At 67.5% G+C, this 23959-nt stretch overlaps 1 protein-coding gene across 1 annotated transcript in view; it reads right to left on the reverse strand.

Moving 5' to 3' along the window:
• The window catches only part of NCOR2 (nuclear receptor corepressor 2), a 51605-nt gene extending 31232 nt beyond the window's left edge, over window positions 1-20373 (reverse strand). The window contains exons 1-13 of the mRNA XM_056131431.1: window positions 20176-20373; window positions 16893-17020; window positions 16183-16345; window positions 14823-15002; window positions 14055-14168; window positions 11215-11271; window positions 9996-10048; window positions 9146-9212; window positions 6770-6942; window positions 6050-6143; window positions 4963-5141; window positions 2619-2673; window positions 1945-2043 (exon numbers count right to left, since the gene is read on the reverse strand). Of these exons, the coding sequence (XP_055987406.1) occupies window positions 1945-2043; window positions 2619-2673; window positions 4963-5141; window positions 6050-6143; window positions 6770-6942; window positions 9146-9212; window positions 9996-10048; window positions 11215-11271; window positions 14055-14168; window positions 14823-15002; window positions 16183-16345; window positions 16893-17020; window positions 20176-20280 (1467 nt within the window). The 5' untranslated portion in view covers window positions 20281-20373. The remainder of the gene's footprint in view (window positions 1-1944; window positions 2044-2618; window positions 2674-4962; window positions 5142-6049; window positions 6144-6769; window positions 6943-9145; window positions 9213-9995; window positions 10049-11214; window positions 11272-14054; window positions 14169-14822; window positions 15003-16182; window positions 16346-16892; window positions 17021-20175) is intronic.
• Between the last annotated feature and the right edge of the window lie 3586 nt (window positions 20374-23959).

The raw sequence follows: 23959 nt of genomic DNA on the forward strand, positions 1-23959 counted from the left end.
ACACACCCTGCAGCCGGGCCCCGCCTCCAGGCGTCCATCTCCCTCCGCGTCCCGAAAATGGGCCAGGGGCAGAGGGGGAAGAGCATGCTCACTCCGAAGCGCCCAACTGGGGGCGGGTCCTGAGGCCCGGGTCTTTCATCGCCCCTGCAGCCACCGTGGGGAGGAGGAAGGGGGCGTCCGTGCCCCAGACACTTTCACCCTGTCCTGCGGGGCTCACCCCAGGCCCACCCCGGCCTCCCCCAGGCAGCAACGGGCAGTGGACATGTGGGCTGGAGGCCTTGGGCCGGATGTGGAGTCAGAGCGCCTGGGGGATCCCGAATCCAGACCCTGTCATAGCCGACCCGGAACCCAGGATCGAGTCTGTTTCCGAGACCTGCCAAGGGCCGCGATGGCGCAGACACCCCACACCGCAGACAAGGGGCCGGGACACCTGTGCCCCGGGCTCAGCAGACGCAGAACGGCGGAGAACAGCAGAACGAAGCCAAGACGTGCTAAGTGAGCCCCAAGAATGCTTGGAAGAGGGCACAGAGAGGGTAAGGAACTGGCCCTCTGATATACAGCATGTCCCAACCAGGTCCCAGAGCCTGGGGTTCTCGTTTCTCGGGCCCTGCTGAGACATTCCTGGTAGCCATCAGGGGCCGGGGGGGCCCAGCCCAGCTCCCTGAGGGCTGGACTTGTGTTCTGTCCTCGACAGAAAGCAGGGGACCCCTCAGATGCACACACAGGTCTGTCCCTGCATACACAGCAGTTGGGCAGGTCTGGGGGCCCAGGAGGACACAGTCCCAGGCTAGAGCCGCCCTCCCTGGGCCTTGGCCTGGCTGTGTCTGCTGTCAGGGCTGAGCCCCAGCACCTCCTCAGAGACGTGTCCAGTCATCAGCTCCCTACAAAGCACCTGACACCCTGGATGCCCCCATCCTCACCAAGACAGGGCTGTGACTGGACGGGACTCTCAGCAGGCCACCGAGCTGGCCGCTGACCACACACTCTTCCCCACCCTGCCCCCCATGCAGGGCCGGCTCACATCTCTCCCTGTCCCCCTCCTTCTCTGCTGGCCCCAGTCCTAGGGCCCCATGACCACCGGCCGGGTACACCTCCTGCCCCTTGTGCTGAGCCCGTCAGCTGGCCACCCGGGGGCCTGTGCTCGGCAGGAAGGGGGCCAGTCTGCGGGTGCTCCTCTCCTGCCATCCCCGTGCAGGTCCCTCCGTGAATCAGAGCTGTAACCACGGTGCCCCCGCCTTGCCCAGTGATTCACCCTGAGCCTGGCTCAGCCCACAGGAACCCGACACAGCCGGACCTCAGGACCTAGGCCCAGGAGGCGGCCAGACGTGGGGCCCAGCAGGGGAGCGGATGCAACCGGGACCAGCACCGCAGATCTCTGGCTGGGCTGTGACCCCTTCCAGCAGCACATGGAGAAACTTCTGGAAGGTGCAGGTCCCACTGGGAAGCAGGAAGGCACCTCAGGCGCTCTGATGGCGGCCTGCTGGGTGCCCAGACAGGGGTGATGGCAGCAGCGTGGGGGTCCGGGTGGTCCAAGCCCACAACTGCAGCTGGGTCTGACCCAGGAGGGACTGTTCTGCCGTCCTGGCAGGCTCCAGGGAGGGGGACGGTGACACAAGAGCCCAGGGCCAAAGATGGACAGCAGAGGGCCTGGGTGACCAAGGCCACTGTCTCCCCTACCTCCATACTGTAGGGCCCAGCACCCAGAACGGACCCTCAACAGGGGCCCGGAACTCTGGAACTGACCTTCACCAGGGGCCCGGCACCCCAGAACTGACCCTCACTAGGGGCCTGGCACCCAGTAACTGATCCTCACTGGTGGCTCGGCACCCTGGCACTGACCCTCACCGGGGACCCGGCACCCAGGAACTGAGCCTCTCTTCTCTGCCCCTTGGTGCACTAAACGCCCCCGGAGAGGCCTCATGGCACCCGGAGGCAGTTGCTCACCTGGCTCTTGCCACGGCGCCGGTAACTCCTCCTCACCAGGCTCTTGTAGTTCTCGTTCTTCTTGGTCAGATAGTAGTAGAGGACGCACTCGGCCACCGTCTGCAGTGGACACAGGGGGGATGCTGAGCAGTGTGGCCCCAGGGCCCGCTAGGTCGGCCTCCTCCCGCAGCAGGAAGCAGGTGCCCACAAAGGGCGACCCTGCGAGGGCCACAGGTACTGGGCAGAGGCTGGGGGCGGGGCCACCTGAGTGGAAGTGCGTGGGCGTGGCCATTTGGGGGCGGAACCTCGCAGCCCCGTGGGCGGAGTTTGTGGGCGCCCTGTGTGGGCATGGCCTCTCGGACCTGTGGGTGGCCCTACCTGTGGGCGTGGCCACGGGCGGGTCCTTGTGAGCCTGTGGGCAGGGCTTATGGGCAGCCCTAGTGGGGGGGGCCTCGTGGAGGGGACTGTGGGCATGGTGAGGTGGGGGCCTCGTAGGGCGGGGTCTGCACGAGGGCGGGGCCTGCTCAGTTTCTGGGCACACAGGGCTGGTTGCTGTCCAGCAGTGGACGGAGGGTGTGTACCCCCACCCAGCTCTCTGATACCACCTCCCCCACTGGCCGGGCCCCCAGAGGTGCAGGCACATGGCGGGGTGGACGGGAGCGGGAGTGTGGCCCGGGGACAGGTCCGGAACTCACCTTCCTCTCCAGGAACGAGGCAATCAGACCGAAGTTCTTGGGGTGCTGCATGAACCTGAGAAGACAGGGGCCATGAGCGGGGCCCAGAGGCTTCCCACCATCTCCGGAGGCCCCCCAGGCCCGGACACTGCCCCTCGCGAGCGATGAAGCCCAGGGGGTGTGGGACGGGCAGCGGGCGGGCAGGGTGGGGGCGCGGTCCCGGCCAGTGAGTCACAGGTTGTAGGGCCTTTGAAAATACATTTGTTTGTCCTGCTGGAGGCAGCTTCCAGGAAAAACGAGGACATCACATGCAGCCACTGGAGGCCCCTCGAGAAGCTGCTTTGTTCTGGCCCTGTTGGGCCGGGGAAGCAGAGCCTCAGCACGGGTGGGCCCCGTGAGGTCGCAGGTCACAGGAGGCAGTCATGGGGGTGGGGTGCGGGGAGCCGAGGCGGGCGCCTTGGGGAGGCCGGCCAAGGAGTCAGGGAGCTGGCACCCCACCAACTGGCTTCCTGCAAAGCCGGGAAAGTTACTGGGAAAGGGCTCCCCGGGGCTGAAATGTCAGGACGCGGGTGGAGAGAACAGCACCATGAAGGCGGGTGGGGCGCGGGCCCGGGGCCAGCCAGGCCTGTACCCACCCCCCAACTCCCAAGGGGGGCGATGAGGCTGCTGGCTGCGGGCCGTGCTCCCGGGGGAGCCGGAGCCATGTGCTCTGCCGGTCCTGCCTCCAGATGGCTGGGCAGGAAGCCAGCGGGCCGCTCCCCGCTCCCCCCCACCAGACACGGAGAATCCGGAAAGGCCTCTGGCTTCCACGCCCATAACGCGCCTGCCTGAGAGCCAGAGCCGCCTCCTGCCCCGCTCGCACCCAGACAGCCCTTCCTCCCACCACGCCCGCCTCGGGGTTTCCCCAGGCTGGGCCTGCCACCCTCCTGCCGACCCACGCCGGCCTGTGCCCAAGTCTGCCCAAGATTTCCAAGGCACTGGGCACCCGGGCAGTTGCACCAACTGAGAAACTGAGACTCAGAAGGGCAGTGGCTGACTCCAGGCCACAGAGCCAGGATGCGGAGGTGCTGAAGGGGCCACGCCTGCCTGCCGAGAGCGAGACCTCCCTCGGCCCACGTGGGTGTCCCAGAGCCAAGCATGCCAGGAGCCCGCAGCAGGGCCACCCGGCACACAGCTGTCCTGGGAAAGCGCAGAGCCCCCTCCGGCAGCACCTTCCCGCTCAGTGCCAGGGACCCCCACAACTCGGGGGGTGGGCACCGTGTCTGGGACAGGCGCCTCCCAGCGGCCGGCATCCCTCCACACGGCAAACCCACCGCACAGAGAAGGCGGAGCTCCTCTGCCCCGCCTTCTGTATTCCAGATGTTTCGAAATTTCCACCGTCAACAGCAAGCCTGGAAATCTTTATTTGCCACTCAAGGCCCTCGCCAATCCCGGGTGTCATTCCCAAGCGCTGGTGTCACCGGCGCCGGGGGACCCAGACCGGCACAGCCTCAGGAAGGCACCCTGAAGTCAGGCCTTCCTCGGAGCCTCCTGTCACGCACCTGGTCAAACGCTGGGCTCTCTGCCTCAGTTTCCCCTCCACCTGTGTTCAGTGCCAGTGGCAAGTCCAGACTGGTGGAGCGCGGAGAGGAGACTTTCCCCAGGTGCAACAACCCAGACACTGGGGGCGGGAGCCCATTCCCGAGGGTGACGGGGCAGCCCCCAAACTAACACACTCCCTGATGCAGAGGCCGGAAGCGACCCCCACACACTCCATCCCCCGCGGCAAAGCTGGGGCTCTGAGGCCTGCCTTTCCAGTACACCAGCTCTCCGTGGCAGAAATGTGTCCCAACCTCTCTAGGCCTATTTGCTCACCATCAGGAAACAAAGGAGCAATGCACCAAATCCACAGAACAGCTGCCCGACACAAAACAGGGCCACAGGTCCCTCAGCCGGCCGGAAGGGCCCTGCCTCATGTCCACAAAAGCGGCACAAGCTGCCTGTTTGCAAACAGACATGCCTGGGACACAGGCATGCTGGGCACCCACTGCCTGATCATCCTAGGAAGGGATGATGGAGAAGGAAGGCAGATGGAGACCTCCAGGGAAAGCTCCCGGGAAGGGGGTTGGGGGGGTGAGCTGTCTCTGAGCCCAGGAGGGACAGGGGACAGGCAGTATCCCTGTGCCTGCCCCCAGGGAAGCCTGGGAAACCCCTGCGCCTCCAGGAGCCTAGGAACCCCTGCAGTCGGTCAGCGCTCTCTCTCCCCTGGAGCCCCACCCCGAGCCTCGCCCAAAGCCCCGCCCCATGCCTGGAGCCACGCCCCTGACCGAGCCCCGCCCCTAAGCCCCACCCCCACAGCCTTGGAGCCCCGCCCCCAGACACTCACTTCTCCCGGAAGGTGTCCTTCTCCTGCTCGCTCCACATGTTCATGCCCTGCCGGTCCTTGTACACCTTCATGGGATCGTCCATGAGCCCGTTCATGTTGATGAACTTGATGCGCTGCTGCTCGGCGTCGTAGAGCATGGGCGGGATCACGGCCAGCTGTCGCATCTGCTTCTCTAGGTTCTGCGGGGACATGGGCAGCAGGAGTGGCCGGGGGTGCCCGGCTCCTGCTCTGGCGGCCAGTGGAGGGACAGGGAGGGGCTGCCTGGTTCCAAAAGAGCCAGAAGGTTCCAGACTGTCCCTCCCACCCCTGGCTCTGGGCTCCCAGAGTGGCCTGCAGGCAGCGGCAATGGACATGCCCCGGGAAGGCTGTTCAGAGGTTCCAAGCGGCTAACGGCAGCGGCCAGCCACAGGCTCCCTGGGGGTGCAATGGGGAGACAGCCCAGCCCCAGCTCAGTGCCACCCCCAGTCTTCCCCCGTGTCCTTGGCCAGGCTAGGGCGGGGGCTCCATAGGGTCTGCTCTGTGCCCACCCTGCCCACAGGGGCGTTTCTGCTGAGTCTGTCCCCCACGCAGCTGGCCCTCTCAGCACCGAGGGCCCAGGGCAGTGCGTGGGGTAGGTGTGATGTCGGGAAGGTCTGGCCTGTGTCCAGGTGAAGGGCCAGAGAGCACGGCAGACCCACGCTTTCCTGGGCACCCTGGAGGCCGGGCACCCTCTGGCCCGGATGTCCCTGTCCAACTGGACCTGTGCCCGAACCTCCTGACTATGCTCTGCCCGGCTGTGCGTGGGACAGAGCTGCAGCACATGGACTCGGACACTTTGGGTTCCTCGCCCAGGGCTGGGGCGGCTCTGAGACAGTCACCCTGGCAGACACTGACGGGCCACAAGAACAGCAGCTCCAACAGGTACCGCGCTGGCCTCACCCCTACGTGCTGGGCAGGAAGACGTGGGGGACGCTGAACCTGCTCCTCGCAATGGGCCTCTGAGGTGCATGGGCCCTTCCTGCAGCCCCCTGGAGTGCCCCCGCCCGCCCTCGGCTGCCCTTCCCTACCGAAGCCTCTGCCATTTGGGGACCTGCCGGCGTGGCCTTACCTCCTGCTCCGAGAGCCCATCGATGATCTCCGACACCTCGTGCTCACTGCGTGCTGCTGACATGGACAGTCCACTGCCGCGCTGGCCCACCCTGCTGGGGACCAAAGGGCAGAGTTGAGGCTCCTGGAACACCTCGGGATCACGAGACAGGACACCCCCAGAACCACAAGACACGACACCCTCAGAACCACGGGACACAACACCACCAGAACCATGAGACAGGACACCCTCAGGACCACGAGATAGGACACCCTCAGAATCATGGTGCGGGACACCCCCAGAACCACAGGACGGACACCCTCAGAACCACAGGACAGGACACCCTCAGAACCACGGACAGGATACCCCCAGAACCACAAGATAGGATACCCCCAGAACCACGAGACAGGACACCCTCTGGATCACAGGACGGGACAACCCCTGAACCACGGGACAGGACACCCTCAGAACCACGGGACGAGACACCCTCGGGATCACGGGACAGGACACCCTCGGGATCACGGGATGGGTCACCCCTGGGATGACAGCAGTTGCGGACTCCCTAGAGGCGGGCAGGTGGTGAGACAATGGGGAAGATCCGCCCTCGCCAGGCCCCCAGGGTCCAAGGGAGGCGACAGCCCCCATGAGCAGGATCCCCAGACCCAGGAGAGGTCTGACACCCTGCCCACGGGAGAACTCTAACCTCCAGCCTCAGTTTCCCCCGGCTTCCCGCCCGCCTACTTCTGCATGCGCTCCTGCAGCTCGCGGTGCTTGCGGATCTCGGGGAACTGCTTCTCGTAGTACTCCCGCACTTTGCTCTCCTTGGCCCGGCGCCGCGGGTTGTTCTCGATGCGCTCCACCTTCTTCTCCCACGTCTCCATGAGCTGGTCATAGCGCTGGCAGAACTTCTGCTCCTGCAGGGCGGAAGGGTCCATGGAGACACCTCCCACCCACACAGGGTCACTCCCACAGACACACACGATCACTCCCATGGACACACAGTCACTCACAGACACACACACAGGTCACTCCCACAGACACGCATGGTCGTATCCAGACACACGGTCACTCCCACAGACACCTGCACAGTCGCGCCCACAGACACACGCACGGTCGTGTCCACGGAGACACACGGTCACTCCCACAGACAGACAATCATATCCACAACACAAGCATACATGGCCACTCCCCCTTTGCTCCTATTCAGCCTCACGGGGTACCCAGCTGAGGCCTGGCTGTGCCCGGCTCTCTCAGGAGCCCTTCCATGGCGGCCCGGCCACCCAGTAGAGTGGACAGCGCACGTCCGGTGCCTGGGAGCCTGTAGCCCCGGGACATCTGTCTGCGTCCTGAGCAGCTCCTCACTCCCAGCTCGGGCCCTGCCACCGCCCAGTGACCGCCACAGCCTCCAGCGTGGGTCTGGCCGAGAACCATTGTCCTGCGCCGGTCCCTCCAGCACCCGAGCTCAGCAGCTCGGAGCAGCAGACCCCTGCACCAAGGCCACCCCTGGCCAGCCTCTGACCAGCATCCAGGTCACCCTACTGTGAGGCCCCAAGTGGCCTCTCCGAGACCCACGGCAAAGCAAGACAGCACCAAAGGCGGCCACCCCGAGCCACATTGATGGAGTACCCCAAACCCGGGAGGCACTTGAACATGGGGGCACCCCAAACCTGGAGAGCACCCCTAACCCTGGGGGTACCCCACACCCAGGAGGCCCGCTGGCGGGTGCAGAGAAGCACCCCCAAGGCGCCCAGACTGGAGAGGAGCCTGGCGAGGGTGAGGTGAGCCCCAAAGCCAGAGTCCCCGGACAAGCCGCGCAGCCAGGCCCCTGAAGAGGAAGCTGCCTGCCGTCGGGGCCCCCGGGACCCCCTCCACACGTGCCCCGCTATCTGCGCTTCCGGAACCCGCCGCAGAGGCCGCCCAGCCACAAGCCGCCCGAGTTCTTAGAAGCTCCGGTTCCTCTTCCGCAAACAGCCCGTGGAGCCCCTCAGCACCCCCCCCCACAGTCGCGTCCTGCTCAAGGACCCCCAGGAGTGGGCGGGGCTGAAGGCTCCTTCCTCCCGGGAAACACACAGGCCGAGGGAGGGGCCGGCCAGCCAACCCACACTCACAGGCCCTACCACGCGTGTCTGTGCTCTGCTCCCACACCGACAATGCAGTGCTCACATGTGAACGAGTATAGTGCTCAGGCAGGGCTCACATGGACAGTGCTCATGTGTACGGAATGCACCATTCACACTACTCACGCATGCGTGTCACATACGCATGCATGTTAATGGACACGTGTTCACCAGAACCACCATGAATGCACATGCTTACACACAGGTGTGAGCTCACATATGTGCACGTGTTCGCCCCTGCATGCGTGCCCAAGAGCGGGCACAGAGCTGTCCTCCCGGGTGTCAGTGTGGGGACTCTGAGCTGTGCGCCCGCAAACGTCACTCGCTGGGGACCGTCCCCCACATCCTCCCTCCCTGACCGAGCCCTACCTGCCTCCACACCCCGCATCCATCCCGGCCCCCCCGGGGGTCCAAGGCAGCTGAGCAGGGCGGCTGGGAGCCCCCATTCTCACACAGGCGAGCGCCGGACCCCAGTGCCCACAGCTCAAAGACTCCCCTGCACCCACGGCCTCTGGGCACTCCGGGCCCTGGCACCCGTTTCCTTCCCGAGCCCCAGACCCCCACGCAGGACACAGCCCCTTGGGGGGGCCTTGCTGGAGGACAGGCTGGGGGGCAGGACGCGCTCAGATCTGCCACAGAAAGTCACAGGCCGCCGCTCCTGAGACAGGGCAGCACCGTCATGGGTGGACACTGCGGCCCCGCCCCCACGCTGTCCCTGCCGAGGGGTGTGAACGCCTTCTCCCTGGTGGGGCCTCGGGTGCAAGGGGCCCACAGCCTCCAGGTGCTGTGGGAGCTCAGAGGGGTGTCCTCACGCCCCTGGGGACACCAGGCAGAGCTGGGGGACGGCACAGTCCCTGGAGGGAAGCCCGGAGGGAACCGCTCCTGATGCCCGCAGGCTGGCTTCCTGGGCGGGCAGCTCGCCCTGCTGGCTGCAGGAGGTGTGAGGGGTCGCCCCCTCCCCCGCCTCAGCCCACCCGGAGCAGCCGGGTCCCAGCCTTACCCATTGCTTGCGGGCGTGGTTCCGCCTCTTGAAGTACAGGATGAGCTTCTTCCGCATCGCCTGGTTTCTGGGGAAGCACAGTCTGTCAGCGCCTCGCCACGGCCACGTCTGGACAGAAGCGCCCACGGGGGGCTCCCTGACCGGGGCGGCCCCTGGCCCCCTGCCTGCCGGCCATGGCTGCAGAACCCTGACCCAGCGCCATCTTTGTCCCCCCGTTGTGCACTGACCCAGCGGGCATTCTCCCTCTCTCTCGCCCCTCTCGCCCTCCCCCGCCAAGTCCCTGTGCATCTTTGCCTTCCCCTCCTAAAGCCCACGGTCTCTCCTGAACACACGTCCTCTCTTGCTCGCCGCTGTCCTCTGTCCGTTTTACCCCGTGGAAACTATCTCGCCAAATGAGCTTCTTGCAGCCCGGCACTCCACACCCCGACACCCGGCTGCTCACTGAGCCTCGTCCAACAGAGGAGCACGGGACGGAGCGAGAAGCCCCACTCTAGGGGGACCCCAGGTGCTGCACCCCAACAGAGACACCCCTGACCAGCTGGGAGCCCACAGGGCCAGGTGCCACCATGCCCTCTGGGGGTGATGGGCCCCCAGCACAGGGCGCCGCACCCCTCACTCCCGGGCTGGTCCCCAGAGCCACAGGGCTGGGCCGGTGTCCCCACTGGCTGGACACGCCCCCAGCCGCAGACAGATGCCGGTGTCGGGGTTGGGCCCCCTCACGGCGCCCTCCAGCCCTAGAGCCTCCCCGCAAACGAGAGGGTAGCCCTGCCTGCCCAGGCCTCACCTATGCCAGGGACGCCGCCCAAGCCTCTGAGGCCCCCTGCCCGCCCGGGTGGCAGCCCACACTCACATTTTGATGTTCTCATGGTACTGCCTGGTGTCTGACGGCTGGTTGTACAAGGGCTGCAACAGAAGTGGGTGTCAGGGCACCCGCCCCTCCCACGGCTGAGCACCAGGGCCCAGCCTGGGCACAGCCAGGACAGGCTGCTGACCCCACCAAACGGCCATGGCACCAGGAGGGCCCCCGGCCCCCCCCCCCAGGGTAGGTGAGGCTGAGGGCAGCCCCAGGCTCTGCTGGCCGGCAGGGCAGGGCAGGGGCAGAGGCATGGAGTGCACGATGTGTTCATGGTCCATGTGTGCATATCCGTGTGGATGTGTTCATCGTGTCTGTGCACATATGTGCATCTGTGACTACGATCATGTGTGTAAACGCATGTCCATTCGTGTGAATGTGTTCACCATGTGTATAAACATGCGTGCTGTTATGTGGATGTGCCCATTATGTGTGAGCCTGTGTGTGGATGTATTCAAGGTACATATGTGCATGTGAATGTGTATCTGTGTGGATGTGTTCAACATGCGTGTGTATCTGTGCAGCTGCATGCACAGATGTGCACATCTGTGCCCGGGAGTGCGTGTATGTGTACATGAGTAAATGCGTGTGTACACGTGTGGCGGGGGGGGTCCTGCGAACGCTGCCCTCCCAGGACCCAGGCGCGCCCTCTCCAGGCCCTCGTGGAGACCCCCAGGCTCCAGCAATGCCCCAGGGTGTGCCTGTCTCCCCTGGGACCCAGCGGGCACCCTGCCTGGTCGGCGGGGGCAGCCTCGGACCCCCAAGAGCACGGTGCTCACTGAGCCACAGCCAGCCATGCGGGCAGCTGTGCACAGAAGGGCTCAGCGCCACTGACCGCGGCTCTCAATGGGCACGGGTGACACGTCCATGGAGCTGCAGAGCTGGGGGGGCCTCTCAGGGAGGGACAGACAGGCCAGTGTCCGCCGGGGGCCAGGTCCGACTCGGCCGCTCCCATAGGTGTCGGGGGACCCTCACAGCACCCCAGCTCGAGGGGAGAAACTCAGGCCGGCTGCGGACACCGTCCTCCCCGGGCCCCGCGCGACAGGGAGACCGGCCGGTCTCTGAGCGGAGGGGTGAGTGTCCCCACGCCAGCCAGGGCCCCACACCCGCCCGCCTCGCTCTGCAGGGACAGCCCCTCCCCCGGGGAGCACCCGCCTGGGTCACCCAATGGGGAGAGCGTGCCCAGTCCCACCCAAACACACACACCCCCGCTCACCAGCTCCACCTGCGGCCCCAGGCCCTCCAGGATCCGGTGTGCGGCTTCGGCCTTCTTCTGCAGGAGAGGACAGCAATGAGGAGGCAGGCGCAGGGCAGCGGGGGTGGCGGCCGCACGCTGGGGGAGGGCTGCGGCACCGAGGGCCTCAGTCCCCTGCGTGCCCTGCCGTACCCGCCAAGCTTCCCGCCAACAAACGGCCCCTGTTCTCCCCGGCTCCCCCACCAGCCGGGCCCCGGCTCCCTGCCCGTTGCTCCGGCCTCTGCAGGCCACTCTGGCTTCCACGACCCCAGGTGCAAAGCCCTGGGGCCTGGAGGGCAGAGGCGCCACTCACCTCTCTCAACACGGCCAGTGACCAGGGCGGACGGTCACCCATGTCCTGCCCAGGACCCACCCCACGTCTACGTCTACTCGGGGGACCACGGGAGAAGGGGCTCTGCAAGGACGTGGGGGGCGCTGGGGTCAGGGGGGCTGGGGTCTGCTCGGAGCCCAGGCACGCGTCACACGTGCACCAGGCAGACATCTCACATGCACCACACGTGTGCTAGGTGGGTGTCTCAAGCTCATCACACATGTGCTAGGTCTCACACGCAGCACCCACGTGGCAGACGGGTGTCTCACATGCATCACATATGTGCTAGGCGGGCGTCCTACATGCATCTCACGTGTGCCACGGCACATGTGCACAGTGCCCAGCAAACGGGCAGGAGCAGGGCTGGCTCTCACGGCTTCACACGGGCATCAGTGGCGCGCGCGCACGCACACACACACGCACACACACGCGCGCACACACACACACACACACACACACACACACACACTCCACCGCACCCGCAGAGGGGCCCCGAGCCCAAGGGCAGCAGAACCCTGTGTCCAGGGTTTTGCGCGCACGCGGGGCCACACAGGCCGGCAGGGAGAGAGGGGCAACAGGGGCCCAGCACCCTGACACGCTCATCAGGACGGGGGACACAGTGCCTGAGCCAGACCCTGGGCCCCAGACTCAGGCACCGGGCGCGGATGCCCCCAAACCCCACGATTGGCTTCCCCTGCAGCCAGTCGCTCCTGTGCCAGGGCGCCAGGGCCTGCCTGCTGCCCCTCACCACGCTGCAGTCGGGCTCTGCCTCCACACACCGGCAGCAGCTCCAGGCTGGGGAGGAGGCCCAGCCCTCCCCCCTGGGAAGAACTTTCTGCCTTTCACGGCCAAGCCCGCGGCTGCAAAACAAGCTCCAGCGCCACCTCCAGGAAGTCTGCCCGGACTGCCCCAGCCTGAGCTCCAGCGAGGGTGCAACATGCTGTCCCTTCCTCATGCACCCCTCCCAAGGGCTGCAGTGGGCTCTCCCCAGCCTCGGGCAAGTACCCCATCCTCTCCCCTCTCCTGAGGATCCAACAGATCCGGCCCCTCCCTAAGTCTGTGCCCACGGGGCCCAGCCCCGCTCCAGAGAGCCTTCCCAGTGGGGTGTGGTCCAACAGCCTCCCTCCTGCCCGCACCCCTGCCTTCCTGCGGGTGCCCTGCCAGCCAGGAGTGAGTCCCTGCAGCCACTCCCCACTGGCCCGGAAGACACTTCCCAGGGCTGCACCTGCCCCTGCTCCGGGTGCTGGAACACCCAAACCGGCTGCAGGCAGGTGCTGAAGGGGTGAGCGCGAGCCCGGAGGCAAAGGGCTCAGTCGTGCTAAGGCCCCGAAGCAGCTGGCAGGGAGCCGTGGGGGGGGGTGGGGGTGTTCAGGATTACCAGGCCAAAGGGCATCTGCCCACAGTGGGGATATGTGGGAGGATCTACCTGCCCCCTGCACTAGGAACCGGCAGGGTGGGCTGGGCCACGGTTCCTCCACCCACAGCACCGGGCCAGTCCGTGGCCACTAGCGCGTTGAGTGCATGAGTGTGTGACTGAGTGAGAGAGGGCGGGAATGAGTGACACGTGAGAGAACGAGGCGTGAGTGAGCGAATGAGTGAATGAATGAGGCGTGAGTGACTGAGGCATGAGTGAATGAACAAGGCGCGAGTGGGCAAATGAACGAACTCAGACCCGAACCCTGACCAGCCGTGCGCCCATTCCTCACCCGCAATTGTGGGTGCACGCACACGTGTGCTGGACGCGGCATGTCGTGTGTGCCAGTCCGCGTGCACATGGAAATATGGGGGGCGCAAAGGGGGCAGCCGCTCCCACAGGGGCAGCACTGGCGCCCGGGCACCACTGGCCCCCGCAGGACACGGGGCTTCAGAGAGGACAGGCCCATCCCCAACGCCCTCGTGACCCCAGCCAGAGCGGTGAGCGGGCTTCCCAAAGGCCTGCCCCCTGCCCCCTGCCCCGTCCTCCGGGCAGCCCCTGCCCACCCTGAGCCTGCTTCCTCCTACCGCAATTCTCCACACCGCGCCTGGACAAGGGCCCACGGAATCGGGCCGAATGAGGCCCGTCCCCTGGCGCGGAGGCCAGGGGACTCAGGCGACATGGAGGTGCCTGGTGCCCGGGCAGGGCTGTGTCAAGACCACGCAGGGGCACCCGGACGCCAGGCAGCAGCCCCACCCACCGGCCACCGGCACCCGTCCCCGACAGAGCAGCTGGCGAAGCCCGGCCAAGAGCAGCCTCGGGGGGGAGCTGAGGGTTTAGCGCCAGGAGTCCGGGACACCCCAGGTGGGTTCGTGGGGCCCCACCAAGTACCCCGCATCACCATCGGGACCCCATGGCCTGCCCCGGAGTGAGCCCCAGGCTCAAGGTCCTGCAGCCCCGTGCAGCCAGCAGCCCCTGCCTGACCTGGAGGACGCGTGCAGCTGCCCGCGGGGGGTCTCGCCGACGCCCCCCCCCCCCCCCCAGGACAAGGAGTGGCGGTCAGGGCGGGGCGCATACCCGGTTCTCGTCATAGATGATCTGCACGAGGCTGCGGTGCTTGGACTCGATGGGCGGCGGCGACACGGGCCGCTCGGGCTCGGGTGGCTTGGCCGCCTCCTCCTCCAGCTGTTGCTGCGGGAAGGAGAGCGCAGTGGTGAGCGCAGGGGCGGAAGGACGAGCCGAGCGCAGCGGCCGGGGCGGCCCCACGCAGCCCGCGGCCGGAAGTCAGGCTGCTGACCACTTCCTCTGAGTCACCCAGGACTCCGGGCTGGGACGGCTGCCCCGCACACCCCCATTTCCGCTCGCCCAGCCGCCCGCCGGGAGAAGGCCCAGCAGCGCCCGGGGACAGCCAGCGCTCGCCCACAGCCCCTCCACCAAGCCCAGGTGACAAGGACACACGAGGCGCCGGGAAGGGGAGGTTCATGGGGGGGGGGGGGGGCAGCAGGAGAGCACGACCCCCGGCGAACACAAAAGGCCGCCAGGAGGCTGCCAGAAGGCTGGGGGGCCGCGCAGAACCCAGGGCCCAAACACGAGAGACGAGGGTGCTGGTGCGCGGGAGGGTGTGTGAGGAGAACGCGAGGGGAGCTGCGAGGGGCAGCAGAGGGGGGATGTGAGGAGGGCGGGTGCGGAAGGCGTGGGGGTCGGGCGTGTGGCCTAGGGAAGAAGCGGTCTTGCACCAGTTCCCTGGACCTGACCCTTTCCTGCCCCCCCCCACCAGGTCTCTTCCTGCCTCGCAGCCCCCAGGTGGCTGGGCCTGCGGGAGTCGGCCACCCGCAGCCAGCGCACCTGCTTCTTCTTCAGCTTGGAGATCTGCTGCTCCACCATGGCGATCTCGCGGTCCACGCGGTCCATGTTCTGGATGAGCTCCTCCTTGGACAGCCGCGGCGGCTCCAGCTCCAGCTCAGTGTCGGCGTGCGGCGGGCTGGGCGGGGACACGGGCTCCAGCTTGCCCGCCAGGCTCCGGTCCTGGGCAGAACGGCACAGGCCCGGGTCACCGTGCGGGCGGCCCCCACAGCGCCCAGTGCTGCCCCGCAGACCTGGGCTGCTGCTGACCACCAGCCCTCCCCGGGCCCCGAACACCCTCCTGGAACCACCGAGACCGTGTCCCCCCGGGGCTGGGCTCAGCAGAGGCTGTGCTGACAGTTCAGAGGCGGCCAGCGTCGCAGGAAGCAGACACATGTGCGCCCAGCAGACACACACTCTCACTCATGTGCAGGCGCACACGTGCACACACACACACACGTACACACTCACTCATGTGCAGGCGCACACGCACGCACACACACACACACACACACACACACACACACACACCATGCAGGGACCCCACAGGCCTGTCTCCTGCTGGCCCTGGGTGGCCCACCCCCAGAGCCGGGCCCCGCTGCCCAGTGTCCACCCATGTGCCCAGCTCAGCCCTGGCAGAAGGCTGTGCCCGGGTGCAGGGTCCTACAGCAGCTGCGGTGACACAGGCCAGACTCAGCGGCACACAGGGGTCCCGAGACCCAACACTCCCACAGCCGGCCGGCCGGCGGCCTGAGGTCAGGACGGGCAGACGTCCTGACGGGGCCCTCCCGGGCCGCCTCCTGCTGAGCACACTAACGAGGAGCAAGAGGCAGAGGCAAACACGCCCTGGAGCGAGCCACACCTGAAGCTGGCCGCCCACCTCGGGTCCGGGCGGGGCTCTGGGGTGGCCAGTGTGTCCCCTTAGAGCCACCAAGTCCTGGCCAGCTGGAGACTTCCAGAAGGGGCCGACGAGGGCCCTAAGGCTCCTCCCAACACCACCCCAGGGTGATCTAGGGCCTGGGAATGCAGGGGCCAGCAATGTCTCCAGAGAAGGGAGCCCACAGGGGGGTGGGGGAGCCCCAAGGCCCCACTGATTTCCCGGCCCCAACCCGCAGGCACACGGCAGACACTGCCCGGGCTCCCCAGGGGGCTCCTGGGGGGTCCCACCAGGCCCGGTGGGGGAGAGCCGGGAAAGCAGGAACTCAAGGGGAACGGGACGGGAAGGAGAGGCAGGGCACACGGCTGACGGCATGGGTGCCCGTGGGCAGTGCCAGTGACCAGGCCCCAGCCAGACCCAGACCCTTGGTGGCCGCCGGGGTCCAGGACTCCGGCTGGCGCTGGGTGGTCTCCGAGCGAGCCCTACCTTGGCCAGGTCGTCTGACAGCCCGGGCTGGCCAGCGGCAAGCAGGGGTGCGGGCCGCAGCAGGGGCGAGGGCAGCAGCTCCAGGCGCGGACGCTTGCTGTCCATGAGCTCCAGCTCGGGCAGGTACACGTGTGGCTCCGGCCGCAAATGCAGCTCCTGCGGCCTGTGGGAGCGGCGATGAGCGGCCCTGCGCCCGGACCCGGCCCAGACGGCCCCTCGCCTGCGGCCAGCCACATCACACCCTGCGGCCCACGCGGACCCCGTGAACCCCATTGATGGCCGGACAGTTCCCCCCAATCCAGGCCTCGCGATGGGCCTCTGGGCGGAGCCACAGCACAGCAGGAGGGTTCCCGGAGCCCACCCGGGGGGACCCTGTGGGCAGACCAGGAGGAAGCCGGGGCAGCCCCGAACGGACCAAAAGGAAATCAGCAGGGGTGCATGGAGCGGGACCTGGACACTGCAGGGGCGCGGGGCACCGCAGGCAGTAGGGCCAACTCTCCAGCCAGGCCAGGCCCTTCCGTGCCCTCCTCCCCGGGAGGGGGTCCCAGGTACTGGCCCACGATGCTCAGGGGGCGTCCCAGGTGCAGCCCACACCGGTCACACTTCTCCCTGCCCACGTCCCGTGACCCCTGCACGCCCCACCCCGAGGTGCTCGGAGGCAGCTCAGGGACTGAGGCGGGCGCGGGGAGGGACAGCCCGGCCCACCGCACCTCTCATTTCCGGGCTGGAACTCCGACAGCAGCGAGGGGCGTCTGCGCTGGGGAGGCAGGATGGAGCCGGGGGACAGGTGCGAGGCGTAGTCCCGGGGGCCGTGCTGGTACTCGAGCAGCCCCACGTCCTGCGGGGAGGGACACGCGTCAGCTGCCAGCACGGGGGCCCTGCCCAGCGCTCCTGCCAGGGAATGCTACCCCCCTCAGTCCCGCAGAGCTCCCTGCCTAGTGCTCCTACCCGGAGACACCCCCACCTCCCCTCGGTCCTGTGCCCCCTGCACCAGGGTCCCCCTACACCAGGCCCTCCTGGTTCCCCAGACACACCAGGCTGGGTCCTACAGACACACACACAACAACAACACGAACGTACAAGCACACCCCTCCCATGTCCACACACACCGGGGGCTGGGACACACAGCCAGGGCTCAGGCCCACAGCATGGGGCAGCTGTCCTGGCAAATCGAGACAGCGGGCACAGCTCAGAGACCACGTGCTTGAGGCAGAAGCCCAGCAGGTGTCACAGGACGAGCACTGGGTGAGGAGTCAGGCCAAGTCTCAGCCCTCCCCAGCTGAACAAGGAAACTGAGGTCACCGGAGGTGACAGATGTGTCCAAAGGGCGGGAACAGCGAGACCCTGGGCGGAGTCACAGGGTGCACCCCTCTCCGGCCCTTGCCCTAGGCCTTGGCGCCGCCCCGCGGGGGGGGGCTGGCTTGTGGTGAGGACGAGGGGCGGCCGCTCTGGACCCCCGATGTCTGAGTCAGAGGCAGCAGGCGTTGGGGGGTTAGGGGTGAGCCTGGGGCGACCCGCCCACTCTCCTCCGGGGGCCCCCGGCCGAGCCCACCCTGCGCTGCGCCTGGATTCCAGGAGGCAGGTCCCGAGCGCCACCTCTGCCGCAGCCGTACCACGGGGCCCCCGAGGTCTGGGCCCACGGCACAACAGCCACCAAGTGAGCACGTGGATATGCGTGAGCGAGTGTGAGCAGGTGTCAGAATGCGTGTGAATGTGAGTGTGTGAATGAGTGTGTGAATGTGTGTAACATGCGAGTGTGAATGTGAACGAGTGTGCGCGCGAAGGCGTGTGCGTGTGGATGAGTGTGGACGAGTGTGTAAGTGAGTGATCGCATGAACGAGCGGCCACAGGTGAGCTGAGTGCGAGGGGGTAGGCGTGTGCGGAGCGAGCATCAGGGTGTGTGAGTGTGCTGTGCGCAGAGAAGGCAGGCACATGCCGTGCTCTGTGTGAATGAATGAACGAGGCCTGCCAGCCAGGTGAATGAATGACGGGCCCAGCAGTGTAGGCGGGGGCAGCCCCCTCTGGCCAACCCCCACGAGCACACAGGTGCGGGGCCTCATCCCCCACAGCTGCACGAAGCTGTCGGCGTGGCCTCGGGGAGGTGACTCAGACCGGCCCATTTGGGTCAAAGTCGCCCACAGGGCAAGGCCAGAGGCAGGTCGCCTGTCGGGCAAGGGCTGTGGGCGAGGGTTACGCAGCCGCATGGCCAAGCCTGGACAGCCTCCGGGGGCTTGCTGGGCCCAGGGCAGGGAGGCGCCCGGGGCCACTGGGAGGTCAGCCCAGCTCGGCACACAGCCTGTAGACTCCCCTCGTCTTTATCCCCCCGGCCCTTGTGCTGAAAAGGTGGGCCCAGAGGGGCCAGCCGCAGGGACACAGAGCCCAAGCGTTTGCGCCTGCCAGACCCGCATGCGTCCCTGCGCATGGGGCGACCTTGGGGCCTGTAGGCCAGCTGGGAGCCATCAGGGCCCTGACCCGGGACAGAGGGGCGACCCACCCCCGCCCCCACAGACACTCAGGTCACAGCACAGGCTGGCAGGGCTGCCCACGGCCGCGGCTCCCCAGCAACCTCGGGGGCGGTCCAGAGCCGCATCTGAGGGGCCCTGCGGGCAGGAACCCGGGGCCCACGCAGCCCCATGCCATCCCCCCTCCGCCCTTGCTCCGGGAAGCACAGGCGGCCTCCAGCCGGGCCTGATCGATGCTAGAGACTCCGGCCCTTGGACGCAAACCCCAACGCTGGCCGGTAGCGCAACGTCCTGCACAATGACCCCGTGGCCCACAGCCCGGACAGCAGTCCCAGCCCGTCCTGCCCTGCCCAGGGGCCCGCCGACCCTGGCCACTGCCTCCTGCTGGGCCCCATCCAGCTCCTCCTGCGTCACTGACACCCAGCTGGTGTCAGCTGATGACCCCAAGTAACCAGAGCGGGACCCAGCTGGGGCAAAGGGCAGAAGGGAACGCGGGCGACGGGCCAGGACAGCCTAGGGCGCAAACCCAGGGCACGGCCAGTGCCCCGGCAGCCCTCTGGGCAGCTGATGGCCTGCATGACAAGCAGCGACAAGGGCAGGGGCAGCCGCGGGGACCCTGGCGTCTCCCAGAGGTGCGGATGGCCTCGCCCTACGTCAGGGCAAGGGGGAGGCCCTGGGGGCAGGCGGGGAGGCCACACGAAGGGGGGTTGAGGGCAGCCGCGAGGCAGTCCGGGAGGAGCGGCCCAGGTGGGCCCCGGGGCCCAGTGGACACTTGGCCACGCAGAGACCGCCCAGACGGGAGCAAACATAGACCAGCCTAGGTGTCTGCAGAGTGAGACGTTGCCACGGCCGGGGGTACGGGTCTCAGTGCCGGGGCCCTGCCCATCTCACACTCGGTCAGTGCTGACCCTGCAGCCCCTGGGGCCCCTGCAGCCAGTCAGCCAGTCAGCAGGTCCCTGAGCAAAACCGCCTCCCTGTGCTTCCTCCCAAACCACTTCCTGTCTCCGGAGGCCTCACGGGCCAGGCAGGACACAAGCAACACACACACTCACACAGGCATGCACGTGCACACGCATGAATCACAGACGCACAGAAGGGTGGTACGTACACATGCAGTCCTACACACCTGCACTCATCCACGCACGCGCACACACACGTGCAACCACACACGCCTGCAGTCACAGATGCACGCACAAATGCAGAGACACGCATGCAGTCACATGCACACATATGCACACACAGCAGTCACACACGCACACACCCTTACACACACATGAAGTCTCACACACACACACAAGCAGTGACACACACACACACACGTACACACAAGCCCACAGGAAGGGCAGGCAGCAGAGAGCACCACAGTGCCACGCTGTCTGTGAACCCCACTGCACCCTGCGACCCCGCCTCACCCCAGCTCTGAAGTGACGCCCAGGAGCGTGGACAGTCTGTGCCCCCCCCCAGGGGTCTCTGCCTGGACACCTGCCCGGTCCTGCCCCGGGCACCAGGGCTGGCAGCGGCCCGAGCTTACCGTGTGGGGCCGGGCGAGCTGTACGGGGTAGGGCAGGCCGTGGGGTGGGTAGCGGGGCTCCGTGGCCCTCCACGTCTGCGCCACGGGCTGCGTGGACCCGGACATGGCGCTGGCGTCCGGGGCTCCTTCCGCCGGGCGAGGGTCAGCAGCTGGGCATCATCCTCAGCGGGTGGGCAGTGGCCCGGCACCGGCCGGTCCCTGGGAACAGAGCACATGGGTCAGCCCGCTCTGTGCCCCGCGGCCCGTGGCCCCCGATTCAGAGGCACGTCCAGGGCGGGCACCCCAGGCAGGTGACAGCCGCCGGGCCCCGCCCCCACGCACAGGCGGCTCCACCAGCAGGACCGGCTGGTCCACGCGGGAAGCCCCAGGACAGCCCACGGCTCGGGGCGGGACCCAAGGCTGAGACAGCTGGGGACGCCGGCCAGGACAGCCATCTCCAGGGCAGTCTCCCGTTCCCAAACGGGCAAGGCGCAGGGTCGCAGGGTGCAGCAGCCCCAGGACAGACAGCCCAGGACTGTGCCCACGAGAGCCCGGGGCACCCCGAGACACCGCACCTGGCCAGGGGTGCCCGGGACAGGGAGGACGGTCCACCCAGGGACTCTCAGGGGCCTCCAAGGCAGAGAGGATGGTTCCCCCCCCAGGAGCCCCTGGGGCAGAGGGGATGGTTCCTCGCCCCCTGCGCCCGGCTATGCCCCCTCCCACCCAGGCATGGTGATGCTGGGATGCTCTGGGGTGAGTCAGGAGTCACCAGAAGGTGCTGGAAGGGGGAAGGTGTGGTCATAAAGCAGGTCAGTGACGAGGAGCAATGGCGGAAGAACAGAGGACCATGGGCTGTCTGGGTAGATGGACAGACAGACGGACGGATGAACGGTGGATGGACAGGTGGCTGGGCAGATGGACAGTGGCTGGGTGGGCGGGTGACAGAAGGATGGACAGGTGGGTGGGTGGATGGGGGGAGTGATGGGCTGATCGGCTGGCAGGTGGGTGGGTGGACAGAGACGGGTCGGTGGTGACCCCAAGCTCCTGCCCGCCTCCCCGGGCTTCCCCGACCCCCATCTGGAGAGTGTCCGGAGGATCCCTTGGGCCCGGCCTGCAGGACAGCCCCAGATGGGGGCGGCCCCAGGGAGAGTCGCAGCATTCAGAACCTCCGGACTGGGCCTCCCGCGGGGCGACGGAGAGGGGCACCACCCAGACCCATGGCTGCTACCTCCCCTGCACCCTCTTCCTGTAGGGGAAACTGAGGCTCAGACAGACAGGGCGCGGGATCTCCCCCAGTTCCCCTTGGGGGTGGCAGGAGACCACGATCGAAGACCCCCAGACCCAGCCAGAGCCCACTGGGACAGCAGGGTGCCCCTCCCCCCACCCACTGCAGGCGGTGCTCCCCGAGACTCCCCAGACAGGGAAACTCAGGCCTCGCTCCCCAGTCCGGGCGGCAGATGGGCCGAGCGCCGCGTGAGGCCGGCGGCTGTTTCCAATTGCCATGGTGCGCTCACATCCGCTGGGCAACAGCCAGCACCCCCCCCCCCCCAAGAGCCCCCGCATGCAGCCGGCCCTGCACGCGGGGTCTGGGCGCCACCATCTGGCTTCCAAAAGGCGGTTTCCCCGAGGAGGGGCGCATAGCAAGGCGGGCTCTGTCCCACAGAGCACAGGGCGGCCAGGGCCGGGCCCCCCAGACAGAGGGGGACACGCTACCTGGGGCCGAGGCCACGGGGTGAGGGAGGAGAGGAAGGCGGGTAGGCGTTAAGGGAAACAGCTCTGGTCTCTGAAGATAGACATGTTCTGGATGATGAGGGCCGCACAGTGATGTGCACTGTGAGCGGCTCTGCACAACGGTCAAGTGTACAACTAGGTACGTGTCAAGTACACAACAAAACACACCTCCTCCGGGCAGGCCTCCCAGCTAGGCTTGTGCTGCCCACAGCCCCACCAGGGCCATCCCAGCACCAGGGCCCTGTCTCCAGGCCACCTCCCTCGGTACAGATGTCCAGGGGAGACGGCAAGGGCCCCGGAAGCGCCACTCGGCTCCTGTCCCTGGGTAGTGCCCGGTGCGGGGTGGGAAGGGGAGAACCCCAAACCCTCACGGCTTTGGCCCTGCCCCACCCCCACCCCGCCAGCTTGCGAGGAATTCCAGGGTCACCCCGAACATTCTGGGCAGATCACAGGGGGCTGCAGCAGCACGTGTAAAGGACAAATGTCTCTGCTGCTAAGAATAGCCTGGTCAGCGGTGAGTGGACAGGGTGGGTGGGGGTGGTGCAGCTGCTCCAGGGCCCCAGCAGCCCACTGCCCCGCCTGGCATGTGCCAGGCCCAGAAGGAAGGAAGGGCCCGATGAGGCCTGATGCAGACCTGGGGGTCCTCCAGGCACGGGGCTGGGTGGCAGCCAGCCACTGACCCAGACCCTGCAGACGCCTGGGGAGCTGGAAAGGCGCTCACAGCACACTCCTGGTCCAGGGACACACCCAAGGGAGCCCCAACCTGGGCCTGGCACCCAGCATGCAGCTTCTGCCGTGACACCCCCGCCCCGGGGCTCCTGGGACCTGCAGGACCTGGTGGGTCACATACCTGGGTCCCACCAGGCCTGAAGCCTGCCCCGGGCTGCCGATGGCCCCCTCAACAGCTGAGGCACAGCTCACCCCCGGCCCAGCTGACCCCCGTCCTGCCGTGCTCTCATGGCCCTTCCCCTGCGCGGCCAGGCCACGGGCGGGGAGACCTGCAGGGCTGCTCCCTGGACCCTGGACTCCTGGGCCCCTGATCCAAGGCCAAGGCCCCGGCCGCTCGCTGACGCGTGCTGGCAGCAGACGCTGAGGCTGGGGGCCGGCAGGTCCGTCCAGGGCACCTAGAGCCGCCGGCCCTAGACACACGTGACCTGGATCACGGCCACACCCACAGCTACGGGGGGGGGGGGGGGCGGGGGGCCTCCCCGGGCCCCCTCACCCCACTCACAGCACATGGGGCAGGCGCCAGGCGGGGAAGGGCCAGAGGGCCTGTCCCTGCCGAGACGTGGGCTCCAGGTCAGGGCCAGGGCCGGGCCTGGGGTGTTTTCCAACCCCCACGGGGTGCAGGGAAGGGGGGCTCTGAGGCTCAGGCACAGGCCCTGGGGGTGGCCACTGCCCGCAGCTGAGAGGAGGATCCCGGGCAATGCCCGCCCAGCAGCGGCCCCTTTTCTCTCAGGAGCTCCCAAGCAGTGCTCGGGGCCCCAGGACCCGCTCCCACGGGGTACAGACTGGGCCAGTGCCCCTCGCTGGACCCCTGTGAGGGTCTGCAGCCCACCGGGGCCTCGCGAACGCCAGATAGAGAAGCCGAAGCCAGCGTACCCCAGGCAAGCAGTCGAGACTTATGGGGTCTCGGGAGAGGAAAGGCCGAAGGAAGACGCCACGAGACCCGCTCTGTCCAGACACATGGCCCCCTCTGCTGCCCGCTGCCCCGTGCTGACCTCTGGGCCCCTGATGCCCACTGGCTGACTGGGACACACACACGGGCCCCTGCGATGTCGGGAATGATCAGCCTGAAGAGGCCACACCCACCCGCTGCACCAGGAGACCCCGACCTCCAGGCCCCTCTCTGGGTGCTGCCCTGCGGGGACGTCGCCCAGTGTGAGACACCCAGGCCGGCCAGCAGCAGAGAGGCTGCGCGAGGCAGGAGGATTCGGAGTCAGTGGGGGCCACGCAGGGTCTCCACACCAGGCCCCCACCTGCTCCCAAGACTGCCCACGCAGCCCCTGAACTGGGGTCCCGCCCGCAAGCCCCACCCAGAGACGCTGCAGAGGCGGGGCCGTGGCTAGGAGGC

The sequence above is a fragment of the Sorex fumeus genome, unplaced genomic scaffold (genome assembly GCF_029834395.1).
Source record: "Sorex fumeus unplaced genomic scaffold, SorFum_2.1 ptg000087l, whole genome shotgun sequence".
In the NCBI taxonomy this organism is placed as follows: Eukaryota; Metazoa; Chordata; class Mammalia; order Eulipotyphla; family Soricidae; genus Sorex; species Sorex fumeus.